At 47.0% G+C, this 26,123-nt stretch overlaps 1 protein-coding gene across 1 annotated transcript in view; it reads left to right on the forward strand.

Annotated features, from left to right (window-relative positions):
• The window catches only part of LOC119440146 (presequence protease, mitochondrial-like), a 147,825-nt gene that overhangs the window by 91,483 nt on the left and 30,219 nt on the right, over positions 1-26,123 (forward strand). The window contains exons 20-22 of the mRNA XM_037705087.2: positions 3,929-4,029; positions 19,725-19,836; positions 22,132-22,244. Of these exons, the coding sequence (XP_037561015.1) occupies positions 3,929-4,029; positions 19,725-19,836; positions 22,132-22,244 (326 nt within the window). The remainder of the gene's footprint in view (positions 1-3,928; positions 4,030-19,724; positions 19,837-22,131; positions 22,245-26,123) is intronic.

Consider the following 26,123-nt stretch of genomic DNA (forward strand, 5'->3'; position numbering starts at 1 on the left):
CCCTCTGTTAATCCATTGAACAATGAATAGATTTCCACAGTGTCTCTAAGGCAATGGGGTCTTGTGACCCCATTGCCTTAGAGACACTGTGGAAATTATTATCTATCGAACGTAAGAGTAACACAGGAATGCCAGTTCCCCTGTGTGCTTTGATGCAGAAGCATACAGTTTGGCCTCAGTCTTCGGTGAGCTTGATACGTAATGTCTGGTTGCCGATTTCAGACTGGGGCTGCTAAAATACCTTTTTTTACTCAAAGCTTGGGAAGACCCTTGAAACATTGAGGAATGGTGTCACAAAATTAGTTTGACCTATGTACCTAGTGTGAGTGTAGTTATTAAAAGAATGAAGTGTTTTCTTTTTTCTTCCCCTTTTTCCTTCTCAACTCCAGCCTCTGGCCCTAAGCCTAGAGAAAGAGGCCATGTCAGCTTTTTGCACAGTTCTCAATGTTTTTCTCCTACAATCATGACTATTTATTGTAGGCACCTCCCAGCTGCATTTGTGCTGACTGTGTGATATCCCAGAAGCCAACAAAATCCTTTTCTCCTTGAGTTGTGGTCAGTACTGTATTGTCACACTAGGTGCGTGGCATCATATGCATTGCGCCATCTGCACATCATGTTATGACTCATCATGTGATTCCACTACTGCAAAAGGTTGTGGCTAGTCACACTGCAGCACAACTCTGGGGGTTTGCATCATACAGTAGAACCCCGCTGATACGTTTTTCATGGGACCGTAAAGAAAACTCGTTAGAGCCGGGAAACGCAAGAGCCGAGAAATAGAGAAATGAGAGTAGTGTTGAACTGCACACAATATTATTTTAATTCTTGCTTGTGAAAAAGAGTTGTAGTTTCACCCGAAAGCCGAAGCATCGATTGCGATACCAAATTAGTAGACAGTTATACAATGCAAGGATAGTAGTTTTATCGTCCGTGTAAACTTGTAAACATTCGCTTATTAACTGTATTAACAAGCATGGTGTCAGCGCCCACAGGCAAACATGAACACATCACACTCGATGAGCGCGGACACACGCTGTCAAACGCTGGCGTGAGGAAGCGCTGCTGCAGCAGCAAGCTAAGTGACCTTCGCGCTGTTGTCTATCGCTTCAACGCAAACTGAGCGCCGAGAACACACAGCGCGCACAAAGCTACGAGCCGCCGACGCACCTACACTGCGTAGACTCTGCCCTCAACGCAGATCGCTTTCAAGATACAGCCCGCACATCGCCGCGCAGTATGCAGTTGATGCTAAAGCCCAGGGGCTTTAAGTTTATGCTAGAGTACAACGCCGCTCGCTATCCCTCACTCCCCTTCCCCCTCGCTCCCTCACCGGTGCCTCGAGTGCAACGGAAGAAGGCACACTCCCTCCCTGCTTTTCTTTCTTGCGCGCGCGAGATTTAGATGCAGTTGTCGGCTCCCCTCACACGCTTTCACTCGCGAACACGCAGGATACAGCGCGCGGCGACGGCGTTATCGCCCTTGGACTTTATACAGAACGTCTATGCGCCAAAACTAATTTAAAGGCCACAACGCGTCATAGCAAATACGGAACTCAAAGGCCATACTTTGGCTGGCGGAAACCGAAAATACGTCATAGGTGTCGCCCCCGGCACTTAGGGCTGCCAATGCCATCGTCAAGCCACCAAGCCAAGCGACATGAAAAGTCAAAATGGCTGTTCGCAGCGTATGATGCGGGAACGGTCCCACAGTTGCGACGCAGCAGCGGGGTTACCAATGCATTGGGTTCTATGGGAGCTGTGCCGGGACTGGCCGAAAACGACGTAACAGCCGGGAAAACGCAGCACCTGGGAACGTAACAGCGGGGTTCTACTGTGTTATAATGGGGTGCCTGCATATTATGTGAACTCCATTCATAGAGTGGGAGCATAAGGCTCGTGATGTTAGGGCAAGCCAGATCTCCATACACGCTTAGATCTAGGAGCAGCGTGCCACTGCATAAGAAAGAAATGCTTGTGCTCCTGCAGCACACTGGGCATTAGGCACTTGCTAAATACAGTAGACTTCTGTTTATTCAACTTTGGTTAATTCAATCTTTTGGTTAATTCGATCTCGACCGAAGGTCCGGGCTAGCGCCCATGCATTTCTATGGGCCCAAACTTTTTTTAGTTTGACTCTAAAATTGGCCTTCACTGAATAATTCATACTTGACCAGTCAGCATGAGTGAGGCGTGTACTGTTTTGCACAAGGCCGAGCTTGATTTTCTAAGGGATTGCTTCTGACATGCATGATAGTTCTAGCTGATATGGCTTCACACTTCTGCTTTAATAAATGGCGTGATACATTTGCTCAAAAGAGCGTACAAGTCGATAGCGTGTTGACAGGAATAAACATATGGTAGTAGTGCGTGTCTTTGTTTGTTCTATGTGCCTTTGTGTAATTTATTTGCACTTAGTTTTCCAGTCAACAGTCAACATGCACGCACCTGAGTCTTATTGTGGACCCAATAGCGACCCCTTTACTGGCAGTGTCTGTTGTCTTGGCAGGGCCTAGGGGAGAGTGAATGCGTAGAACACACATCATCTCCTGTTAAAAATGCCTATTTCTGTCCTGCCCTAGGAAGATTTTCAAGAAATAAAGGCAGTTCATAGTGTTTGATTATGGTATTTACCTGATTTTATTCTGCGGCTTTTTTTTTATTAGAAAAATTTAGCCAAAAACTGCTTTCACTGCGTTTGTATGCTTCGCTGTATTGCAGCGAAGCTGATTGGGAAAGCAGCCGCCACTGTACAACACATATTAGACCCTTGCCCATTTTTCTTGCTAAACAATCGGATGCGTATTAGATTTCTACTTTGTTAAAGAGCTTTAATGTTATCTCTACGTTAGTTTTTTATTTGGATACATAGAATGCAGGCACACATTTGATGAGGGGGCGTGTTAGAATCAGGCAAGTACTGCCGAATGAATCAGCGGTATGTCTTGATGTTTTTTTCTGCATCTTGTTTAATTCAACCCGCCGGATAATTCAATCAATTTTGTCAGCCTCATCAGGGTCAAATTAAGGGAAGTCAGCTCTGCTACTTGGTTAGGCACTTGTCATACACATGCACTCTTGCTACCACCTTCACCTAAGACACACGCTGGTTCCGTTCTCCTCTGGTTATTTGGGTAGTAACAGTGGACATACAACAGATATGTGCCCTGTGCTCGTATGGCTGATTTCGAGTCAATGTAGATGTAAGGCCGCAAGGGGTCGTTCATAGCTAGCGCGATGGCAGCCTGTTTAGCCACCGCTACCATGGTGTGTCTTACCGAAGCTGCATTATGGTGGTATACTGTATGTTGCTTAAAATTCAGTAGTGACGTTGGCTTAATAAGGGGCAGTGGCTGATTATGTCAATGAGAATTAATGATATGTCATTTATCAAATACGTAATCATATAATGCATATATTAATTTTGAAAAAAGCAGGCAGATATTGTGTGACTAAAATAGTTACCAGAAAGAAATTAAAAAAATTTTTTTTTTTATATTACCTCAGACAAAGGGTACCATACTTTTCAGATATGAAAAAACAGAAACCTGAACAGTGTCTATAAGTATTGCCTCAAAAGGTTCTCGAAAAGGAGAGAAGAGGATAACAGCATGAAATAAATTAAGCAATGTTAAGGATTACTGAGCGTGCATACATGATCAAGTCTACAGGCTAAATTTGTTTTTTTCTAGTTCTGTATGTTAGAGTACATGCATTCTGGCGGTCTTTTGTGGTGTTCAATTATGACTTTTAAAAAGAATCTGAGCGAGGCAGCTTTTCTGTCATAGTGGCTGTTGAGTCGGGGATCATTACTATAGCCTCTTTTGCATAAATATTGCAGGGGATTGAGCCTGTAACTGCAAGAACCTAAGAGCTTTTATAACAGTATAACAGTGTAAAGCCTGTTCCTTTTTTTTTTTTATTTCCAGATAACACAGATGAAAACTTTAGCTGAAGCACCGAGCCTCAAGTATTTGCTGCCTCAGTTGAAAGCCTTAGCAGATGCTTTGCTCAAGAAGGATTCTATCAGGTAAGGACGCTTTGATGCCCAAGCAAGTCTGTGAGATAGTCTTATTGCAGGAATTTAGGTTGCTGTGGTTACTGTCAGTAAGTTAAGGCCTTTTGTTAATCTATTGGTTCGTTGGGAATAATACGTAGAGGACAGTGGCACAGTAAACTTTTGTCAATGCAGCCCCAAACGGAAAGTCTAAAAATATTTTACATAAAAGTTTCTTAAAGGGGTTCTGTACCACCCTCTGGCTTGGTTAGAATGCTTGACAGAACACGCACACTCCTGGCTAGACGCCTTGGCAGACATCCCTTCGTACTGAGCTATTGACAGTGCTTTAAAATGCGCAAGTTAGATGTGGCCACCATTTGTTGGCCAAGCTGGTGCAGAGCAAAACCAACCTGCACCACGTAGCACGACCAGACTGAAGCACGTAAGTGCGAGTGTGTAGTCCAGCCCTGTCATGCACATAGCAGACACTGCATGTACGCACTACAGTTGCATGTAGCTGCGTCTGCTACACAGCGTAGATGCCGCGGCTGCCGTGACAAGCCCGCTCGCTGTTAAAGGCTTTAGCTCGCTGCAGCTCACTGAGGGCAACTTCATTTGGTGTGTCATAGGCGCCAAAATCAGAAATAGTGGCATCTAGGTGAACATTCAAAATCAAATTTGAACTGCACGCCATGGTTATGTTAAGTAGGTGTAGCGTTGTGGGCATGCCTCACTCCGCTGTAGCCTTCGCAGTGCAAGGCATTGAAGAAGGAGAGGCAGTATCGTGAAGGGGATCAAAGGGGATCTTTGATTGCCAATAACTCCACTTCTGCTGAACACATTGAAGTAGTACGTTTTGCTGCAAAATATTTCTGAAATAGTCTAGGTGTAACTTCACGTACATTTCTCGACTTCGACAAAAAGTGCTTCAGAGCCCTTGTAACATGCTTCTGTGTCATTTTGAACTCCTGTAAATGATCAAACTAAAAGGCGGGTTGAATTGATGACAAATTGACAGATGTTGATCGTACGTACGTCAGAACAGAAGTTTTCAAACAGTTAGTTGTCAAGGCACTTTGAGCAGTCTTGTTATGGATTTTGTGAGAGCCTTGACCTGCTTCCCTCTTGGCCCACTTCCCTTGACATCTGACTCCAATGTCTTCTTTGCACTGCATCTGTGAGCTGTCACTGCTGTAGTTTCTTTTGTGGGCTGCACTGTGTCGATGAGCATTGCATGTCTACAGGGTGTCACTGGCTGGGTGTACGACATATTTGTTCGTCCCAATGTAGTTGTCATAAGGTTTAATTACAAGGTTTAGCATCCCAAAGCAATACGACATACATGATAAATGCCATATTAAGAGACTTCAATTTAATTTTAACCTCCTGGGTTTACTGTGCACCCAAGGCACAGTACACGTCCGTCTTCACATTCCACTCCCATCAAAAGGCTGCAGCCAGGAATGGAACATGCAACCTTATTCTCAGCAGCAGTGCCATAGTCACTAATGATACATTTGGCAGATCGCTTTTGATTGCTCTAGAGCCTTCTGGTGACATGCTTTACATATGGCTGGTTGAAATCAGTCTGGAATGCATTCACCTGGTTCTTTCAGAGGAGTTGGATTTGCTGTCACCTTCTATGTGCGATCGTGACCGAGATCTGGTGGAGTTCCGGTCGCATGGCTGCTGCAGCTTTCGTTGTTGGTGTGGTATTTGCAGCGGCTGTGTACGCTGTTGGTCTGCTGTGTTTGCTTACAACAGCAGCACCGATGTGTCTCAGCTTCTAACCTCTGATTGCTCTGGCCAGTGGCTGTATGTTTGGCTTAAGCATGCATTCTCTGGCTTCGATGTAGAGCAGGCTCCACATTGTTGCGATCCAAGTCTGAGCGCGGTAGAGACCAGCCTTGTATCGCAAGTTTCATAATCATAAATATTATGTGCTGAACTAGAAACGGACGAAGTGCAGATGACAGCTAGTGCTAATTTCCAACTGCTGATATTATTAACCAGGCACTAAATATTATTTTTTACTTAGATTTATGTACACGTTAAAGAACCCCAGGTGGTCTAAATCAATCCGGAGTCCCCCACTATGACGTGCCTCATAATCAGATGGTGGTTTTGGCACATAAAACCCCATAATTTAATTTTTAAAGATTATTTTTGCCTTAATTTAGTTGCTTCCAAAAGCAATGGAAGATTGCTTCCATTAGAATGCAATCTCTGCACCACATTTCATGGGTTTTAGGCTAATTGGAATACAGTGTAGACCGCTTATAACGTAAGTCGCCGAAGTCGCGAATATCCACACTATTATCGGTACCGCACTATAACCAAAACAACTATTTTATTGCGATAATGGACACTCCAGGTGCATTTCTGCTGCCGCTGTCACCGTGCTCTAGGTTCCATATTCGCTTACTAAAAAATTAACAAGCACGGTGTCTCGTGCACACAAGCAAACATGAATACATCTCGCTCGTTGACCGTGGAAACGAACTGTCAAAACGCTCGAGTGACGAAGCGCGGCGAGCGAATTGACCTTTGTGCTATCATTCCTCTCGCCTCAACGTGGCCTTTAAGCGGCGAAAACATGGCGCGCGGCGGACTTTTCCCGTCGCAGATTGCTTTCAAGATAGGGCGACGATCCACGTCCTGCTTCGGTCCACTTAAACCGTTCCGCATTGATTGCTTTGCTGGCAAAAATCCTTTCCTTCTGTTTGCGCCAGTCCTGAACGCAAGTTTCGGATTCTCCGAACGCCCTTGATGCGGCCCGATTTCCAGTCCGTCTCCGCACACATGATCACTTTCTTTTTGAATGCGGCATCATGATGCACTCGGTACTTCATGCTGATAGAGCAGACGCAGGGAACGTGAGTACAGACGGTAGACTATTGCCTAAGCACGTGTACTGCAGCACATGGAGGAAGCGACAATAGCTAGGCTTGACTGCGTGTGCGAGGCGGCCATTTTGAAATGCCGACGGCTATATGGTAACGCAAATTTAGGGTCGTACTTGATTCTAACGTGTACGTAATTTTTGGACCTGTTTTATCGGAAAAAAAGTGCGCGTTAGATTCGAGTAAATACCGTATTTGTGGCTTGAGGGGAGCGTTTGCCGTCTAGGTTGACTGCCAAACTTCCAGGCATCCGCACTGTAACCGGTATTTTCGTGTCCCGCAACTGCACTATAAGCGATATGCGTATGCATAGAGTGATATGGGAAAACTTGATTCTAACGTGTACGTAATTTTTGGACCTGTTTTATCGGAAAAAAAGTGCGCGTTAGATTCGAGTAAATACCGTATTTGTGGCTTGAGGGGAGCGTTTGCCGTCTAGGTTGACTGCCAAACTTCCAGGCATCCGCACTGTAACCGGTATTTCGTGTCCCGCAACTGCACTATAAGCGATATGCGTATGCATAGAGTGCTATGGGAAAATTAACGGGAGTCTGAAAAGACCGTATTATATCCGGTCCTGCACTTTAAGCGGTTACATTATAAGTGATCTATACTGTAGTATCCATTCCTTGAAGTACTTGTGTTGAAAACAGCGTGTTATGTAACAACTAAGAATTGTGAGAGAGGGGCTGGTGCATTAGATGCTAGAACCTCGTGATACATTTAGCTTGGCTTGGCTTGGACTGATGCCTTGAGGGGCTAGTGTTGCCCAAAACTAATGTGAGTGACGAGCTGCTTGAATTTGAATTTGACTGAACACAAGATGCTGCTGCACACGTGACAGGTAGGCCTACCCTTGGATGTGTATGCACAGGAGTTAGAGATTCTAGCATGTACAAATGGTAACTGCAGCACTATCAGCTGTATGATTCTGTTCATACTTCACGAGAGAACTTAAGCAGTTTTTTTCATCGCTCAACCTTATGCGTGGCATAATGTTTGAGCCTGCATCCAAGGTCAGCTTCCCCTATGAACAGCATCCTTCCTCTGTGAAACGAACTCCACTGGTATGTAAGGGTTGAGCTGCAGGAGCTAATGAATGAGCATAACAAGCAAAGATAAAATAAAGGCATCCTTTGGATTTTGCATGTAACAGCAAGCATGTCTGCTTTTCAAAGCAGAAACACATTTTGTTGTTTTACTCGTGTATAAGCTGCACCCCAAAAATTTGGGCTCAGTTTTAAGAAAAAACGCGAGACCCTTGCGTGGTGATATACAGTTTGTGTTTCTCAGTTTTATAGCGACTGACAACAGTTCAGAATGTGTAGTAGGCTAGTAGCATTATGGTGCATGTGACAATGTCATGCTTCACATTGATAACAAGCACGATGAATGTGTAACTTCAAAAATTAGGATTTATTTTTTACCACTAAGTTAAAAAACTTAATACTATTTCTTTTTGTGAACTATGGTAGCTTTTGTGTAAAAGGGGCATAGTCCATGCTCCATCATCTTTAATGTATGGCTAGCTCTTTGCAACATGGCTCAACATTCATTAGTCTCGATATGACACGAGAACTTGCATGTTCTCTACATGATTTGGGCCCTTCCCCCTTCTATTTCCCTTAGGGATTATCTTTTCAACTCACCCACGGGGTCAGTTCTCTCGGAACACCTGTCAGTGTGCGTAAGCGCCCCTGCGGTCCCCTTCTAAAATGGTGCCAGGATGCGTGAGAATAGGTATCCCCATCCTGGCCTTGCAAAAAATAAAACATAAAAGGCATTAACTTCTGCCCATTAGTTTGGTGATGCAGTCAAAGATAGTTGAAACAATGTTATCACCAACTTTGATTATGTAGTATAAGGGCAGTGGAGGAATTTTATTTATACTGAACTGTACAGTACCCAGAACAGCCATGTAACCATGAAGAGACGGCAATAGAACAACATTTGGAGATTGGTAGTCAGCCTCTAGAAGCTGTTCAAGAGTACATTTATCTGGGCCAATTAGTTACAGGGGACCTCAATCACAAGAAGGAAATTTCCAGGTGAATAAAAAAGAGTTGGAGTACATATGCCAGGTAGCCATGACCGGCAGCTTACTGACATCCTTGAAAAGAAAAGTTTACAACCGTGGGCATTCTATCAGTACTAACAGAGAAGCTTAAGCAGCTAAAGACTGCACAATAGGTGATGGAACCAAAAGTTATAGGTGTAACATTTAGAGACTGGAGGGCAGCAGTTATGATTAGAGAGGAAACAGGTGTAGCTGGTATGCTGGTTGAGATTATGAGAAGAAATGGAGTTGGAGGCTTTCTAATGCGTCGAGCCGATAACTGGTGGTCTATTAAAGTAACAGGATGCATGCCAAAGGAAGGGAAACAGTTGAGGATGGCAGAGTATTAGAGTCGAACTCAAATATAAGGAACCTGGATAAAGTGAACTATATTTTCTACAGTCAAACCCACTTATAACAATACTCAAGTGCCAAGAAACTTCCATTATTACAGTTAAACCTGCTTATAATCAACCTCCATATAACAAATTCCTGGATATAACAAAGTTTTTATATTCCCCGCCGTTACTCCATAGAAGGCATGTATGTGAGACCTCTACGTAACGAAGTGACCACGAGAGATCCCCTCGAAATAACGAATTTTCCCCGCCGACAACCTGGAGATTTCGCCCCAAATTTTGTTATTTTTGCGCGAGCAGCAACCGGAAGCACCTACTCCGCCACGATGGAATGTGAAGCGGCGGCGTTGCACTTGGCGCGCTCGAATTCACGGCGACTGTGAGGCAGGTGCGAGCGCACGTGTGCGTGCGTGCGAGCGTGCGCGAGGTGGGCCTGCATCCCTCGACCCGGCTATCTTGCTGCCGCGGGCGTTACCTTTCTCCCTCCCTTCATTCAAACCTGATCCCGCTGCTTGCTGCAGCTGGCCTAGCCCGCCAAGCCGGCACTCTCCTTTTCCAGTTGATGTTGCCGAAGAAAAAAAAATTTTTTATTTCAACGCGCCGGCAGCGCCACTCTTTGGTTATTGCGCAAGTCTCTGTGCTACACTTCACTAACCTGACACTAGGTGGCACTGTACGACGCTATGACGCCATTGTGTCGCTCGCTCTTCGTTTCCGACGCCTCGCGCTTGTGCGGAACGACATGCGTCCACGGGACTTTTTTTGTTCGTCGCAACTTTAGTGTATTGGGAGTAAATCTTGAGCGATGAAAGCATTTCTGTATGAAAGCATGAGGTGCACGGTACTGTAAAGGATTTTTTTTCCCTCTCTTTGGTCACGAAAACGGGTGCGCGTTAGAATCGAGTAAATACGGTAAGCGTTTCTTTTTCAAATTTTCGTGCCGAACCTGCATATAACGAAATCCTCTTTATAACAAAGTTTTTTGGCGATTTGTCGATTTCGTTATGTCCAGGTTTAACTGTATAACCGATAATCGTTGTAAGCTGGTTACATAAAAAATAAACATAGGGGATAAACATCGAAACATTTTGATTAGAAAGAAGTACAGTCGAACCCACTATATAATAACATTACCGGTTTTAACAATACTCAGAGGTAACAGTGAGCACTAGCAGTGCCGTGAACTCATGTTTGTGTTTTATGGTCAAATAAGCCGCTTACTACAATGTTCCGATGCTGCGTTATTGGTTATCACAATTAAATCTGACAACTAGGTGTCTGTGCCGAAAGGAAAAGTGATGCGAAATTCTGTGGGAAAAAAAAGAAAATTCGAGCTGCCACCCCTGCTTCTCTGCCATCTACCCTACCACCTCTCTTAAACACGAGTCGACTGCCCCGACATTGCTGACAGACGTTGACGCTGGCAGCCATAGGCGCTGTCGACTCATTTTGGAAGGCTGGAAGGGAGTCTGGAGAGAGGCACATGAGGCTGGCAATGCAGTGAAGGCACACGACGTGCGTGGCATGCCAAATGGGTGCGGCAGCTTGCAATTGTTTTTCTTTTCCAGGATTTTGCATCCCTTTTCCTTTCAGTGCAGACAACCAGTTGGCAGATTTAAATGTTATAACCAATGACACGACATGGGAACATTGTACGTAAGGGGTTTATTTTACCATAAAACACACGAAAGTTCACAATACCGGGGTTGCTTATTGTTATATCCTATATATTGTTACACTGCTCTACACATTATCGAGGAAGAGGAGCACGTGCTTGAGGGCTGAAGAAGACGACGCTTCAGTGACTGACTGGTTGTGTCAATCATTGTCAATCGTGTAAATATTGTAAATATATTTTCCTGTGTTGCTTCTTCCCTCCGTCACATCTGGTGGAGGTGCTGGGTACTACTGTGCACGACGGAGCTCCGAAGCGGACGTAGCCTGGCCACTAACAACATGACGACCGCTGGAGCCGGTGCTGGTACAGCTGCCATGCCGACAGGAGCAACCGCTACCCCAACGCTGACAGTCATCTTGTCCCAGCCCTGCGACCCAGGCATGTTTTCCGGGACCGACAATCTTGACGTCGATGAGTGGCTCCACATGTATGAACTTGTCAGCGCCCATAACAGGTGGGATCCAACTGTTATGCTAGCAAACATAATTTTCTACCTTCAAGACACGGCACGGGTCTGGTTTCGAAACCACGACGAAGAATTGACTAGCTGGGAGCAATGCAAGCAAAAGCTCCGCGAGTTATTCGGCAAGCCTGTTGGCCGTCAGCGAGCTGCGCAAAAGGAACTTGGGTCTCGCGTCCAGACGGCAACCGAATCATACCTGACATACATCCAGGATGTTCTCGCCCTTTGCCGCAAGGTTGACGAGTGGATGTCAGAAGAAGACAAAGTGAACCACGTACTGAAGGGTATAGCGGACGACGCTTTTCATCTACTGGTATATAAGAATTTTTCGACCATTGATGACGTCATTACTAAATGCCGACGCTTCGAAGACGCAAAAAGTCATCGCATCGCACACCAATTCACGTGTCTTCCAAACACAGCTGCTACATCGTCATGCGAGGATCTTCACTGTCTGCATCAGCCGCCAACGTCTGAGAGCCTCGTTCGTGTCGTTCGGCGAGAGATCGAAGCCGCGGCACCGATTGGCTTCCAGACCTATGCTACCGATTCTCGACTGACAATTTCCCTCGTGCAGTCTGTCGTACGCGAAGAGTTGGCGAACCTTGGCAGTCAGTCTGTCTGTTCCGTCAACCGATCGGATACCTACGCCTTTCCTACGATGCCTGCTTCGCGACGCCAGTACCCCTCTCTGCCTTTTCGCAACCCAGCTGAATGGCGAACATCCGATGACAGGCCGATTTGCTTCCGACGCGTTGTCCACATTTCCCGTCACTGCCGCAATACCTGGACGTCATCGCAATACCCACCTTACCACCGCTCACCAGGTACTCGACCACCACTGGAAGATTCCACAGAGCCCTACTACTCTACTCAAGCGTCCACATCTACACGGCAGAGTCGTTCACCCTCGCCACGACGTCCCCTGTCTCGCTCACGCACTATTCGCCGTTCTCCGTCCCCCATGTACCGGCGCTCTACGGGAAACTGTCGGGTGCAGCTTCGAGGGGGGACGCTGCTAGATCGACCCGTACTACAATACCTCTACTGGCCTTACCGACGGATAGGAATTTACTTGATGTGTATGTGGATGGCATCCCTGTTACTGCTCTGCTTGATACCGGTGCGCACATCTCTGTGATGAGCGACCAGCTTCGTCGACGACTCACTAAAGTCCTGACTCCTGCGGCGTCCTATGTTGTGCGAGTCGCTGATTGAAGAACACTGGCCACAACAGGAATGTGTGCCACTCGTGTGGGCGTTGCTGGCCGCCAAACATCTGTATTATTTACTGTTATTCAAGAGTGTCCCCATGACGTTATTCTAGGCCTTGATTTTCTATCTGCTCACTCCGCACTTATCGACTGCTCCGCTGGACTTGTTCAACTCGATTTGCCTTGCCCTGACCCACCTGAGGAAGTTCCCAGCAGACTGTGCTCCGCCGAGCACATTCGACTTCCCCCACAAGCCATGACCTGCGTCCTCCTCTCCCCCGCTCCACCTGTGCCTGACGGTGACTATATTGTTTCTCCTCTCACGGACGTCCTCCTTGCCCATCACGTTGCTCTTCCGTACACCGTCGTCGCTATCACCAACAACTCCACCAGCCTTCCTCTCGTAAACTTCAGAATTGGGGACCACGTCCTCCCGCAAGGCATCGCCTTGGGTACGCTGTCCTCCTCCCAAGGCTGCCAGTTATCCGCCTTGACTGCTGATATTACGTCGTCTCCGGTTGACTCTTCATCTTCTTTGCCGGCTGTCTTTCCGGAGTTAACAAACATGATTGCTCCCGATCTTCCGCCACACCACGCCGAACAGCTACGCCACCTGCTTGCCTCGTTCAGTGACTCTCTCTCTCTCTCTGCATATATATATATATATAGACAGAGAGAGAGAGACATTTCTGTGACAAAGGCCACTTCTGTGACAAAGGCCACACACCGGCTGAAACTTAGGAAGAAAATATAAACGTTTTGCACATTTGACCCTTTCTTTTTTATGCTTTTAGAACAACAGGATCATCTGCATACAGCCGTATATGCAGCGTAGGATGCTTAAATTGCCATTTTATTCTATCATGAAAATTAGCATGTACAGTCGAGTCCCGCTACAATGAAATTTACAGGACACGCGAAAAATTCAATTGCGGAGGAACTTCGTTGACACGAAATTCTCAGCAGCACGTGTGCGGACACACAGTATGTATATACGTATGCCAAACGGCAAAGCCGCGAACGAAACCGAAACCATTGTCCGGGAAATCTTTGCGATGGCGTGGGGGCAAAGATTGAGACGTACCGAAGGCGGTCCATAAAGTGTCAACTTCACGACAGAATGCATTTCGCGCGGCTGTTACAGCATTTTTCGTACATTGCGGCCAACGCCTAAACCAACGCGCCTGCCCGGCCGATCGCGAAACACTCATTTTGCGGCACAGGCACCGTCGCAATGAAGCAGTTTGAATTATCACAATTTCATTGCATATTTATGACTAAGTCGGCAAACTTGGCAAGCTTGCGCTTACCGGAAGTTTTTTTTCCAGAAGCATGTCAGCCTGGATTTCTTACGCTTCACGGCAAGCAAAGGCGCAAGTCTCACAGTTCGTTAAAGGGACACTAAAGGCAAATACTAAGTCGACGTGGACTGTTTAAATACCTTTCCAGAAACCTCAAAACGCTTGTCTCGTGCAAATAAAAGACTTAGTTTACGAGAAAATTGGATCTGAAGGGTCCAAATACCTTTATTGCAATTCAAATCACCCGCCACACCAACCGAGGAGTGGTGAGGTTGCATACGCCATTTTCTGCCGTTGGTGAGTGTAAGGGCGCCCGACAGATGGCGGTACGGTGCGCCGCTGCAGCTGATTTTGGTAAAGTGGCGTAGACCGTTCGGGCATTCCGCGACGTCGCATAGAAGTGGAATTCTCTGCTATTTGCAGTTAGTGCGAGGTTCGCGAGCCAGAAAAACAAGCGCAACACTACACGATAACAGAAAAACTGAAACGCAAAAGTACGGGCGGCGCAGAGTCGAGCGAACACGAAAGCTTTTCACCGCCTGCGTCGTTGTCAACGGTGTAATATTAGTTAGTTCTTTTTTTGTAAAAGTGTAATAGAACTGGTGAAGTACTATTTTCTTTCTTCTTATAATACAGTACAATGATGTTTTTATAACGAGTGGTTTAGTACTAGTGACAGAATTTAAATGAGGAGTGCCTTTGTCATCGGGCGAGTACTTGAATGTCCCGGGGGAGTCGCTAATGGTGTCCTGCATTTACCATAATTTCTCTATTACTAAGCCTCTGCTCGCGATAATATTGACGCTTTAGAGATACTTGTGCACTAATACATCACTTTAGCTTGACTTAGCATTTGCCTTTAGTGTCCCTTTAAAAGAGCCATAGCAATGTCAATGTCATGGGCTCTGATAACTAAGATGAGGTCAAAAGCATCCATTACTTTCAAAGCAGTCGCCGGAGTCAGTGTGCCTAGCGGGTTGTCGTTTTCCCTTGACGATGAGATGTTGGCATCATGTTGACAACAGCGGCTGCGGCGCGGCCGCCACATCTTTAAAGCAATCTGCCCCGCGCACGATCCTCATCTTAAACGCTATCTGCGATGTGGGCAAAGTGCAACTAGTGCCGGTAGAGCTGTGTGCACTGTGTGCATTAAAGCGAGAGACGGCACGGAGGTCAATTCGCTCGCTGCTATTGCCGCGCCTTCTCATTCCAGCGTGTTGACACGAAGTTTCCGCAGTCATTGAGCGAGATGTGTTTATGCTTACCTGTGCGCACATGACACCATGCTTGGTAATTTAGTTAGTAAGCGAATTTTTACAAGTTTATACGGCCGATAAAACTACAGTTTGTATAGCTGTCTACTTCGTATAGCTATACAAACTGTAGCTATATAGCTGTATATAGCTATACAAACAGTTCGTATAGCTGTCTACTAATCTGCTATCGCAATCGATGCTTCGCCTTTCGGGCGAAACTGCGAAATTTTTTTCCTTCCGCTTTCTTCCTCGGCGATCATATGTGCCTTCTCGAGAGAGAGAAATTTACGTTTCTTCGTTGACGTAGCCATTTCGACTGGACACACACCACAGAAAACGGCAGCGATTGTGGTGATCCCATGCAGTCTTGCGCAGGTGTGCGATGACCACGCGTGGCTATGGATTGCAGTGGCGTAAATCGGTACTTCGAACTTGATTTCATTCGCGAAAACCTCGTTCAAGCGGACATATGATCCTCACAGCTTTGGAAGGGCCTTATAATTTGACTACTCGGCAGTTCCAATTTCAATTCAGTCCTACTTTCGTTCTCGAAAAGTTTGTTGAAGCGGAAATACCGAAAAAAACGCCTCCGGTTATGGAGAGACTTTTTTTGTATTACAGTAAAAGCTCGATGATACGATCACGGCTAATACGAATTTTCGGATGATACGAATTTTTCTGTGGTCCCGGCCGAGCCCCAATACTTCGCAACGTGCTAGAGAACGGTTGTTACGAATCGATTTCCGGCCTGCGTCGGTTGATACGAATAAACGCCGCCCCCACCGACAGCCGCGAAAGAGAACAGCGCGCAGTCACGCGCTTTCTCCCGTTCTCTTTTGGTGCAGAGGCGCGGACGTGGCGCCGGACAGCGCAGACTCCGCGACTGGGCGCGAAGAGTTTGAAGCGGTGGCGTTTTGGTACTTTTCTTCCTTTTCGGCGGCCGCCCATCGGCTGCTGTGCTTTGGGCCGCGTTCTTTGTGTTTGCGCTATTTTACCTAGTCGCAGCGAGCTATGTCTACCGAGATAGAATTGTCTACCGAGATAGAAGGACATTAGAGACTTTTTCTTCAAGAAATAAATGCTTTTTACGTACATGTGCCTGAGTGAGTTCACCTCTGACTCTTTAATTTAGCTACAGTCGAATCTCGTTAATTCGAACACGCTTATTTCTAACATACCGCACACCGACAATGCTCTTAGCAGCGCGCCAAATCACGCGGCGGCGCCTCCGACTGGCATTGCTCCGACACCGCTGTAGAGCAAAAGCTCAGGAGAGACCCCTCAATGCCGCGCGCAATGGAACGGGGAAAAAAAAAAAAAAAAAGAACCCGCGGCGGAAATTTCACCCTCTCTCAAATTGCAAGGTCGCCGTTTCTGCATCGCGCCGGAACAAGTGTGTACGTGCCGACTAGTGTGTTCTAGACAACCGTATTCTAGCACACACTAGTGCCGACGTCTCAGCCACGCGGATAAAGTGGCAGTGAACCCTTCTCCTCTATGCTTCCTCTATTTTCTAGTCGCATGTTGACCTTGCACGCTGCGGCAGCAGCGCAGAGGGAAGCAGCGGCGGAGGCGCAGTCGGGCCAACGAAACTGCCCACGCCCGCATACGCTCGCTTCCCGATAAAGGCAGAAAACTAAACTTCAGGGAACGGCTAAAATAAGCTGGCGCCAGCGCGGCGGCGGGCGCGCGGAGATGTGCGCACGGAGTCGAACTTGAGAGAGCTACGAGGGAGTTGAGAGGGAAGGCGAGGGGAGCCACCGAAGCGGCGGAGTTGACGCGGCCAAATCCGCTTCCCTGGTGCGCGCTCCTCCCTCACCTTCGACGGTCTCCGCGCGCACCCGTGTGCCGGCGCCGCCCGCTCGCTCCCTGAAGCTTCGTTTTCTGTCGTTATCGGGAAGCGACCGTTAGCTGGCCTGGGCAGTTTCGTGGCCCGCGCTTGCTCGCCGCGATATTTCACGACTCGCACCGTTCGTGCATCGTGCCATGGTGCACGAATACTTCAAAAATATGTCCTTTTAATTCGAACAAATTTTCGGGCCCCTTTGAGTTCGAATTATCGACATTCGACTGTAGTTTTAATTGTTTCGATGATACGAATTTCGGCTAATACGAATATTTTTCGTGACCCCGTGAGATTCGTATCATCGAGCTTTCACTGTACTTTCTATGGGCAGCTGACGGGGAATCAGAAAAGCTTTGTTGTGGTGGAAATTTCGTTGTAGCGGCACTCATTGTAGGGGGATTCGACTGTACTTGTATTTGGTGTATATATTATGTAGTGTAAATTGCCTATGTGCTAAGTGCAAAGTTGATGTTATGCATTTTATGTATAATACATGTTATACATGTATTGGTTGATCCTTAACATGATGAGCGTTCTTTGTATCTGTACATATATATAGTGTCCACCTGCTATGGTCTCAGTAGAGACTGGCAGTATTGTAAATAAATCTGGTGAAACATTCACTTTGTATACAGGGTGTTTTTCAGCTGCACCAAATTTTTAAAAATTGCCTGTGAAAGACAGCACAAGGATAGCACAATTTTAGTCATTTATGTAAATTACTCTATGAGGCGGCCATTACTCCTACTAGAAACTTTCACTTTGTTGCTAAAGAGACAAGAATGTCACTAAATCTGCGCCCATATCGCTAAAATTGCAACACTGATTTCAGACCGGTAAATTACGAAAAGCAAAGCTGATTTTGTCTTTTCAGAGATGGATAGGTGACGGCCCCAACCAACACGATATGATGCAAGTGGCGGAAAGTGATACTTGATTTAGACAGCCCCGCGATAGCCTTCTCTTCAATGCAGGCGTGCAAGGCGCGTCCTGTGTGCAAGGCGGCTCGCACTGTGAGGAACCATGACCTGCCTTAACTGCTTTGTGCAGCCGGCCGAGTGTCATCTGCTACCTCGCGTGGAGGCGAGGCCCAAAATATTATTCTAGCTGCCTAAGCAGGGGATACGTCTTCAAAAAAAAAGTTGCTGTTTCGGCCGAAAGGCGAAGCATCGATTGCAATAGCAAATTAGTAGACAGCTATACGAAGTAAGGATAGTAGTTTTATCAGCTGGATAAAATTGCAAACATTCGCTTACTAACTAAATTAACAAGCATGGTGTTAGCGTGCACAGGCAAACATGAACACATCACACTCTATGACCGCAGACACTCGCTGTCAAAATGCTGGCGTGTGGAAGCGCGGCAGCAGCAGTGAGTGAAGTGACCTTCGTGCTGTCTATCGCTTCAACGGAAACTGAGTGGCGAGAACACAACACGCACAAAGCTATGAGCTGTCAGCGCTCCTAGACTCTGCCCTCAACACAGATTGCTTTCAGGATAGGGTGCGTGCGACCGCGCAATACGCCATTGCTGCCGGAGTAGCACGCCACTCCCCCTCCCTCCCCTCCCACAGGCACCTTCCGCACGACTGAAGACGGCGCACTTCTGCCCCCGCTTTCCTCCCTTATGCGTGCGAGATTGAGCCGCGAGCGTCGGCTCCCCTCGCACGCTTGCACTTGCGCATACAGCATACGGCTCATGGCGATGATGTTATCGCCCTTGGACTTTATACGGAACATTACGGCAATGCAAGAACCTTACCTTAGCGGTCGTTTTCTTGGGTTTACCAGTGTGCAACTGACAGTGCCTGCTTTCAAAAGTGTGGGGGGGGGGGGGAGGCAGATGGCCTACTTTGCCCCGCCTCCCCCCCTCCCACTTCTGACAATGGGGGGGGGGGGTGGCATGTGCTCTTCCCTGCTCCTGCGGTAGATACTTCTATGTGATGTCAGATAATGATTAGTGCATGAACTTATTACTGGAAACTGTCACATGTTGCAGATGTTTACTAGAGTTGTAATTGTTTTGTTTAAAAAAGAACTTTCTATCTACCAAAGCTGCACTCATTCCCATTCTTCAGTTTTTGCAATATGCTGCTCCCATTGCTCTCATTTAGTGTTAGGACTGCCAGCATTTATACAGAGTAAAAATTCAGACAGGTTCCAAATTTAAAAATTCCCTTTGAAAATATTTTTCATGTTTTCCAAAGTAACTGCTGCGTATATTGGTACTATCGATGATAAGCTTTCCATTGGGCCACAGAAAAACGGGCACTTAAAGATTGGCTGTTGGTCTCTTAATAAAAACAGCAGTTGGAAGTCGGCGCTTGTCTGTTTTTCATCTATCAGGAAGTTTACTTGAACTTGGCAAAAGCGGGTTGAGTCAGCTTGCAGGCCTGAGATTTGCCTCTCCTGCTCATCTACACGTTGAGCCTAGTGAGCATTGAATCAGGCTGAGCCATTCTGACCTGGACTGTTGAAATACGCTTGTAAACTTAGACTGATCAGGTCGGCGGTTCTGTCAGCAGCAATGAACCAGCCGCGCTGTGTTATCTAACAAGCAAACATTCAACCTTATAACCAAAGTTGTTTTGCACATTTTTTTTTAATGTAAAACTTTTTATTTGTTTCTCATTTCTGCATTGTGACCCAGGTGCTCTCTGAATGCCAGCTCAACCGGTCTCTCAGCTGCTGAAAACAGTCTTGATGGTCTTCTTTCATCCATTCCTGGTGTATGCACTACAAACTGTCCAGACTATATTGCGGTGAGCCTTGCCTTTGTTTTGTTGAGTCATTGAATTACGTGAGGTATGTAGTAGCCATTTCTGGCTATTCATATCTTGGATTTCTTTGAAGAGGAAGCCTTTACCTCTGACAGCCTCTGATAGTGAAAGCCAGAGATACTATGACTGATCAAAAAGTTTCGTAATGAGAACCATAGTGTCATAGCCACCTGGTGTATGGGAGCGAGCAGTTCCTATGACATGGCAAGCAGTGCATGTGTATACAGTTGCACATAAGGGCCACATTTCAAACTTGACCATCTGCCCATACAAAGGTGGCCCTGTACCATTACGAGCGTGTACTCCTAGTATACTGTAGCTTTCTTTCATGTGTATGTATGTGTAATTTCTAATTTGATTTATAAGATTATAGTTTTGAGAGTTTTGACACCTGGAAGAACAAGTGTTACTATGAAACTATTCATTTCGTGTGTGTATAGTCGAATGCTTTTAAAACAACATGACCACTATAATGAAAGATTTTCTATTATGCTGGCTGAGTTCCTATCTCACACGGGTACTGCGAACGCCTCTACAAAGACCCCCACAACAAATTTTCGTATACAGCAAAAAAAAAAAAAAATTGGAGGACGCTTAAGCTTCACCTTTAAGAGTGGAACGCATAGCGTTATCGGGCCTCGTTCGCATCACATTTTTCTTTGAGTAGGCTTATCTGCAACACAGAAGGTGGGAAAGCCAGCTTAGAAGCACCAAGCTTACACCGATCCCATTAAAGTCGGCTTCACTTTTAAACATAAATGCATTGCTGGGAAGACGTTTTTCCAGGGGCAATATAAGTCGTCTTATATTAAAGTGTGAAGGCCTAAAGGCCCAACCGCATGCACGCGATATTCAAGCAACGCGACAGGCACACCCTGTCGCGCCGGCGTGTCGCGGCGTGGAGCAACCACATGAACGCGACATCGCGAAAAAGAGTAGCAACGGATTTACATTGTTGGGTGAATAAATGTTATCGTGCGTGCGTAAATAAATCTCAATTTTATCAAAAGGTCAACATTTTATCTAGATCTAGCTAAAATATGCTATCATCCCCAGTGGAAATCCGTCCCATGCCGCCAGCGTAATATGCCGTGGCACCATCTGTTGAGTAAAACTTAAAACACTTTCTCGGCTCTCGGTAGCATCTCAGGCCTAACAGTGTCAAAACAAACAACCGTTCTCAATAATAACGACAAGAGAACGCCAGTACTTAGTCCTCAGCTAGCGATGAGACGAAGCGATGACTGATTGTACTATTTATTTTTTGCTGTCACTGCAGAGAGCAAGTTACTAAAGCGAATTCAGATCGAAGCGGGCAGACTGATTGCTGCCATGTTGTTGCGCAATAGCTGTTCCCAGTGGATGTCGTCGCGCTAACTTCCAGGCGACAAGCGATATTTTCTGTCTGGCCAGAAACTGGCGACACGACCAGCGACAGCGACGGATCGCCCTCCGCGACGGCAAAACCTGTCGCTCGTCGCTGTCGCTGTCGCTCGAAAATCGCGTGCGTGCGGTTGCGCCGTCCCTAAGACCTTTTTTTATTATTTTATTGTTAGCTATTGCCCCGACGCACGCGCATGTCCAAAATGCATTAATTGGGCAGGCCAAGTCCCAATTTGACTTGCCGAGGATGCGAGTGTCATCTCGATATGATTTTCGCAAGTAGCCTACCCGAGTGCGCTGCCGTTGGTATGGTATAAATGCTGGCAAAAGGGGTTTGTGTTCCTCGTAACAGAATTGAGTTTTCTCGTACATTCAAATAGCAGTCCGACGCCACCATGTCTGTAGGTTGTGGTTAAGTCGTACTTTACCATTTTTCTGACGGATTTCACTGTGAGAAGTTCAATTTTTGTTCACTAACACCTTGCACCATGCAGAGGGCCTGCGTGGTCGGAGTGGTTCAGGATGATTTTCTTTTGCGTTAACAGCTTGTGCCACGCAGAGGGCCTGCGCGGTTGGGTCGGTTGGGGATGATTTTTTCTGCCATGGACGCCGGCATCCACGCCGACACCGACGCCGGATTTTTTGCGGCACGGGGCCCTTAACGCTATCGCGTTAAAATATAAGCAACCCCAAGGGCTGATTAGCGACAATTCACTATTCATCCCTGGAATTCACGCTATTTCTTTTGCTGAATATGCATAGCCCGCTCTATAGTGAGTGGTAGGGTGCACAGTCTTTACAATGAAGTGACCTGTATAACGAAGGGTTTTGGAGGTCTCAATTATTTCATTATAAAGGCGTTTGACTTTATGTTTCTGTTTCTTTCATCTATAGGATGCTGACTTCTATGCCAAAGAACGCAAGATCCACATGGTGTTCCCATTTGGTGTCAACTACTGTGCAAAGAGCTTCAATGCAGTGCCTTATGGTCACCCTGATTACTCTAGGTAAGTTACTTATGTTCTTCATTGCAAGCAGCTACAAATTAATACAAACAACAGCTAAGCAGGAGTGAATATGGAGAAAGGGAAATTCAGGAATATTTTAACAATCCTTATTAGTATGTAGAATTCATATGTTCATTTGTGAGAAAACGTATATGAACCACAGGGTCACCGAAAAAAAGAACTGAATTCGTAATTAAAGGGCCTCTAAACCAGCCATAGGTCGAAATTTAGTTGTGGTGTTGCAGTTGTGCAGGAGTCTACAACGAACACGTAGCCACGAGAATTTTTCGAAATGGTGCCGTAATAGCGGAGTTACACGCGTTTGATGATCAAAAAACGGCCCTCGCTCGTTTCTCTCTTTCCTTTGCTTGTCTCCTCGTCGGCTGGTCTCCCCTCCTTGCCGAGTGCTGCTCGAAATGTCACGTGACATACGTCATCGCCAACGCGCTTCTCAAAACACTGCCTACTTCCGGTTAAGGCACGTCCACGCTAGCCATGCTAGCGGCACATATACGGACGACGAACCGGCCTCCTGTCTGCCGCGCGAGAGGTGTCCAAAGTAGACGGCAGTTCGGCTGGCGCCCCGCCCGCTCCACCATCAACGGGCCAATCGACGACCGCAGAGCTGCGCGCCTCCGCCACCGGCAACGAAAACATCGGCTGCTGCCGAGTGCACGGCTACGGACGGGAGACGACCGGCTCGGCTGTGCTCGCATCGCAGCCGACGGTGCCGCTAATATCAGTGTATTTTTCTTCTTTGTGTACAATTATTGCGAAGAGCGTAACAACGATTAGAAAATATTGCGGCTTGTGAGCGTCGGTAATTCATTTCGAAGCGCTGTCCGCTTTAGCTTTGAAGGGAACCGGAAAAAGCCTAGCGACGATATCGGCGCCGTCGAGCGATCAGCGGCGGTGAGGCTGCCGCACAAATGAGTCCCGGTCTCATCCTCTCTACGTACGGCAAGGAAATCTTGCCGCTCGCGAGCAAAACCGCTGTCGACCGGCGGCCCGCGAATGGCAAACGGCGTGCGGCGAGTTAGCGTGCCGGTAACGTGGACGTGGACTCGGCGCTTCTCGGCTACCCGATGTTGCTGCGGTGCTGGCGCGTGTTATGCGAAGCGTGCCGCTATAGACCCAGTGTTGCGCGCACGTCTGGAAAGGCCAACACTGTCGCACTATATTCGCGCAGCTAATCAGACCTGGCATGACTGTGTTGGAACACGAGCGATTTGGCACTTGCGTTGCGGGCTGTAAATACCGATGCACAAGCGCACACAAGCAAGCAACACGACGAGGACGAGCAGGGAGCGCGCGTACCTGCTAGCAGACAAACCGGAAGTCGTAGGTTCTTGTTCGACCAATGGACATCGTTTCCACCGTTGACATCACCAGATTCCCTCTGCTGATGTCGTGACGACCGCTGGGGTTCCGGAAAGGCGAGGGGAGGATGGCGGCATTGTTTTTTTGGTTTTGTGGCGCGCCCGCGGCGCGTAGCGCTGCAGCGTTTGGCATCGTTGATCGTGATTGCATTCTGAACTCGATGCGCGTGTTTACTTGAAATGTTAAAAAAATATTTGAGGTGGTTTAGGGGCCCTTTAAGAGGCACAAACTGAAATTGACTAGAACTCTGGAAAGTTCACAGTGCCAAGTTTGGACTGCAATCCTCAGTTTCAAGTTATATTCATAGGTGAAGAAGAAAATCAGCTTTTATGCGGAATCAGCTTTTACACGGAATCCCTAGTCCGTATACTTTGTTTCAGGGGAGTACAGTATTAAGAATATTAAGAATGGCCTATTAGTTAATAGTAAATTTTTTTGCAAGTCGGTACCATGGAACAAGGTAGACAGGAGTGCTGTCCTTCCTATCTCTTAAGGGAGACACCAGGCAAGAACTCTGTAGTTAACAAGTTCTGCTGCTGAATGTGAGGTTTGATTTTGGGCTGCGGAGGCTGAACTCAGGTGGAGTTAGAATGCAAGAGTGCTCATGTACCATGATTTCATTGCATTTAGGAACACCAGGTGTTCAAAATTAATTTGGAGTCTTCCACTTTGGATAGTATTGCAGAACTTAGTCATAAGGTAAATCTAGAGTTAAAGAGAATTTCTGACTGGTTTCAGACTATCTACATCTAAAGCCGGAAGACGTTTACTAGACTCAGTCAACTTAGCTCCAAGCTTAATCAACGACCATGAGGAATCACTCTCGGAAACAATCCTGGCATCATTCACTGTTAGTCCATTTCCTAGGAATGTTCACCCACAATATAACATTGGGCGACCCAAGGCTCGCACCCGGGCTATTTTAAAGACAGTCGCAGATAGCCCAAGCTTGGCAGCATTCGTAGATGCGGCCCAATATGGACAGACCAGCAACTTTGTTTTGGCAGTAGTTGATACGAACGGTACACTCATCAACGCGGCTTCTGTCCGTCATATCTCCATCGATGTAGTAGAACAGATAGCCATAGCTTTGGCAATGAGGGACCCTGTGCGTCCCAATATATACACAGACTCTCGTGCGGCCATACGTGCCTTTGCATCGGGTTCCATCTCCCGAGAGGCTGCGGCCATCCTCAGAAATAGGGTGGTTACTGGTTTTCACTCCATTACGTGGTTTCCAGCCCACATGGGTCTGAATATTCTTATGAATCCCCCAAATCTCAATGAGCTTGCTCATAACCGTGCGCGAGATCTTACCTGCCACGGCGGTATGGAAGCTTTTGGGGGGCCGGACGAAATTAAGCACAGCAACCCATTACTTACTTTCCACGAAATAGTTCCTCACTACCAGTTAGAGCGGAGGAGTTTTCCGCTACCTCATCCTAAGCTTAACAGGTCTCAATCGTCGACTTTTAGAATGCTCCAAATGGGGTCCTTTCCTTCGAGGGGCTTTCTAAGTCGCATCGCCCCGAATATAGAACCACACTGTCCAGATTGTGGTGTGCATTTTTGTACATTGGCTCACATGCTCTGGGCAATGCCCTGCGTTACGTATGCACCGTTAAGCAAAGAAGCGGACTGGGACAATTCCCTTAAAAGCAGCGTACTCTCAGTCTAACTCCAGGCTGTCCAGAGGGCCTGCGAAAGGGCGGAGGGCCGCGGTCTTCCTGCCCCTACGTGGTCTCGGCCAGCGACTACTACGGACTTCCCACAGGGGCTCCCCACGTAGTTCCTCAGGACCAAATAAAGTTCATGTCTGTCTGTCTTGGCTTACAAATTAACAGTTAACACAAAGAAAACAAAAGATATTGTTTTTAAGTCACGCTTCAAAATACAGTAAAAGCTCAATGATACGAATCTCACGGGGTCACGAAAAATATTCGTATTAGCCGAAATTCGTATAATCGAAACACAATTAAAACTATTGTCGAATCTCGATAATTCGAACTCGAAGGGGCCAGAAAATTTGTTCGAATTAAAAGGATGTATTTTTGAAGTATTCGTGCACCATAGCACGATGCAAGAACGGTGCGAGTCGTGAAATATCGCAGCGCGCAAGCGCATAGCAAGCGCGGGCCATGAAACTGCCCACGCCGGCTAACGGTCGCTTCCCGATAACGACAGAAAACGAAGCTTCAGGGAGCGAGCGGGCGGCGCCGGCGCACGGGTGCGCGCGGAGACCGTCGAAGGTGAGGGAGGAGGGCGGCCGGGAAGCAGATTTGCCGCTTCAACTCCGCCGCTTCGGTGGCTCCCCTTACCCTCCCCCTCAACTCCCTCGTAGCTCTCTCACCTTCGACTACGTGCGCACATCTCCGTGCGCGCCCGCCGCCGTGCTGGCGCCAGCTTATTTTAGCCGCCCCTGAAGTTTCGTTTTCTGCCGTTATCGGGAAGCGAGCGTTTGCAGACGTGGCAGTTTCGTTGGCCCGATTGTGCCTCCCG

Source organism: Dermacentor silvarum, chromosome 1, assembly GCF_013339745.2.
Source record: "Dermacentor silvarum isolate Dsil-2018 chromosome 1, BIME_Dsil_1.4, whole genome shotgun sequence".
In the NCBI taxonomy this organism is placed as follows: domain Eukaryota; kingdom Metazoa; phylum Arthropoda; class Arachnida; order Ixodida; family Ixodidae; genus Dermacentor; species Dermacentor silvarum.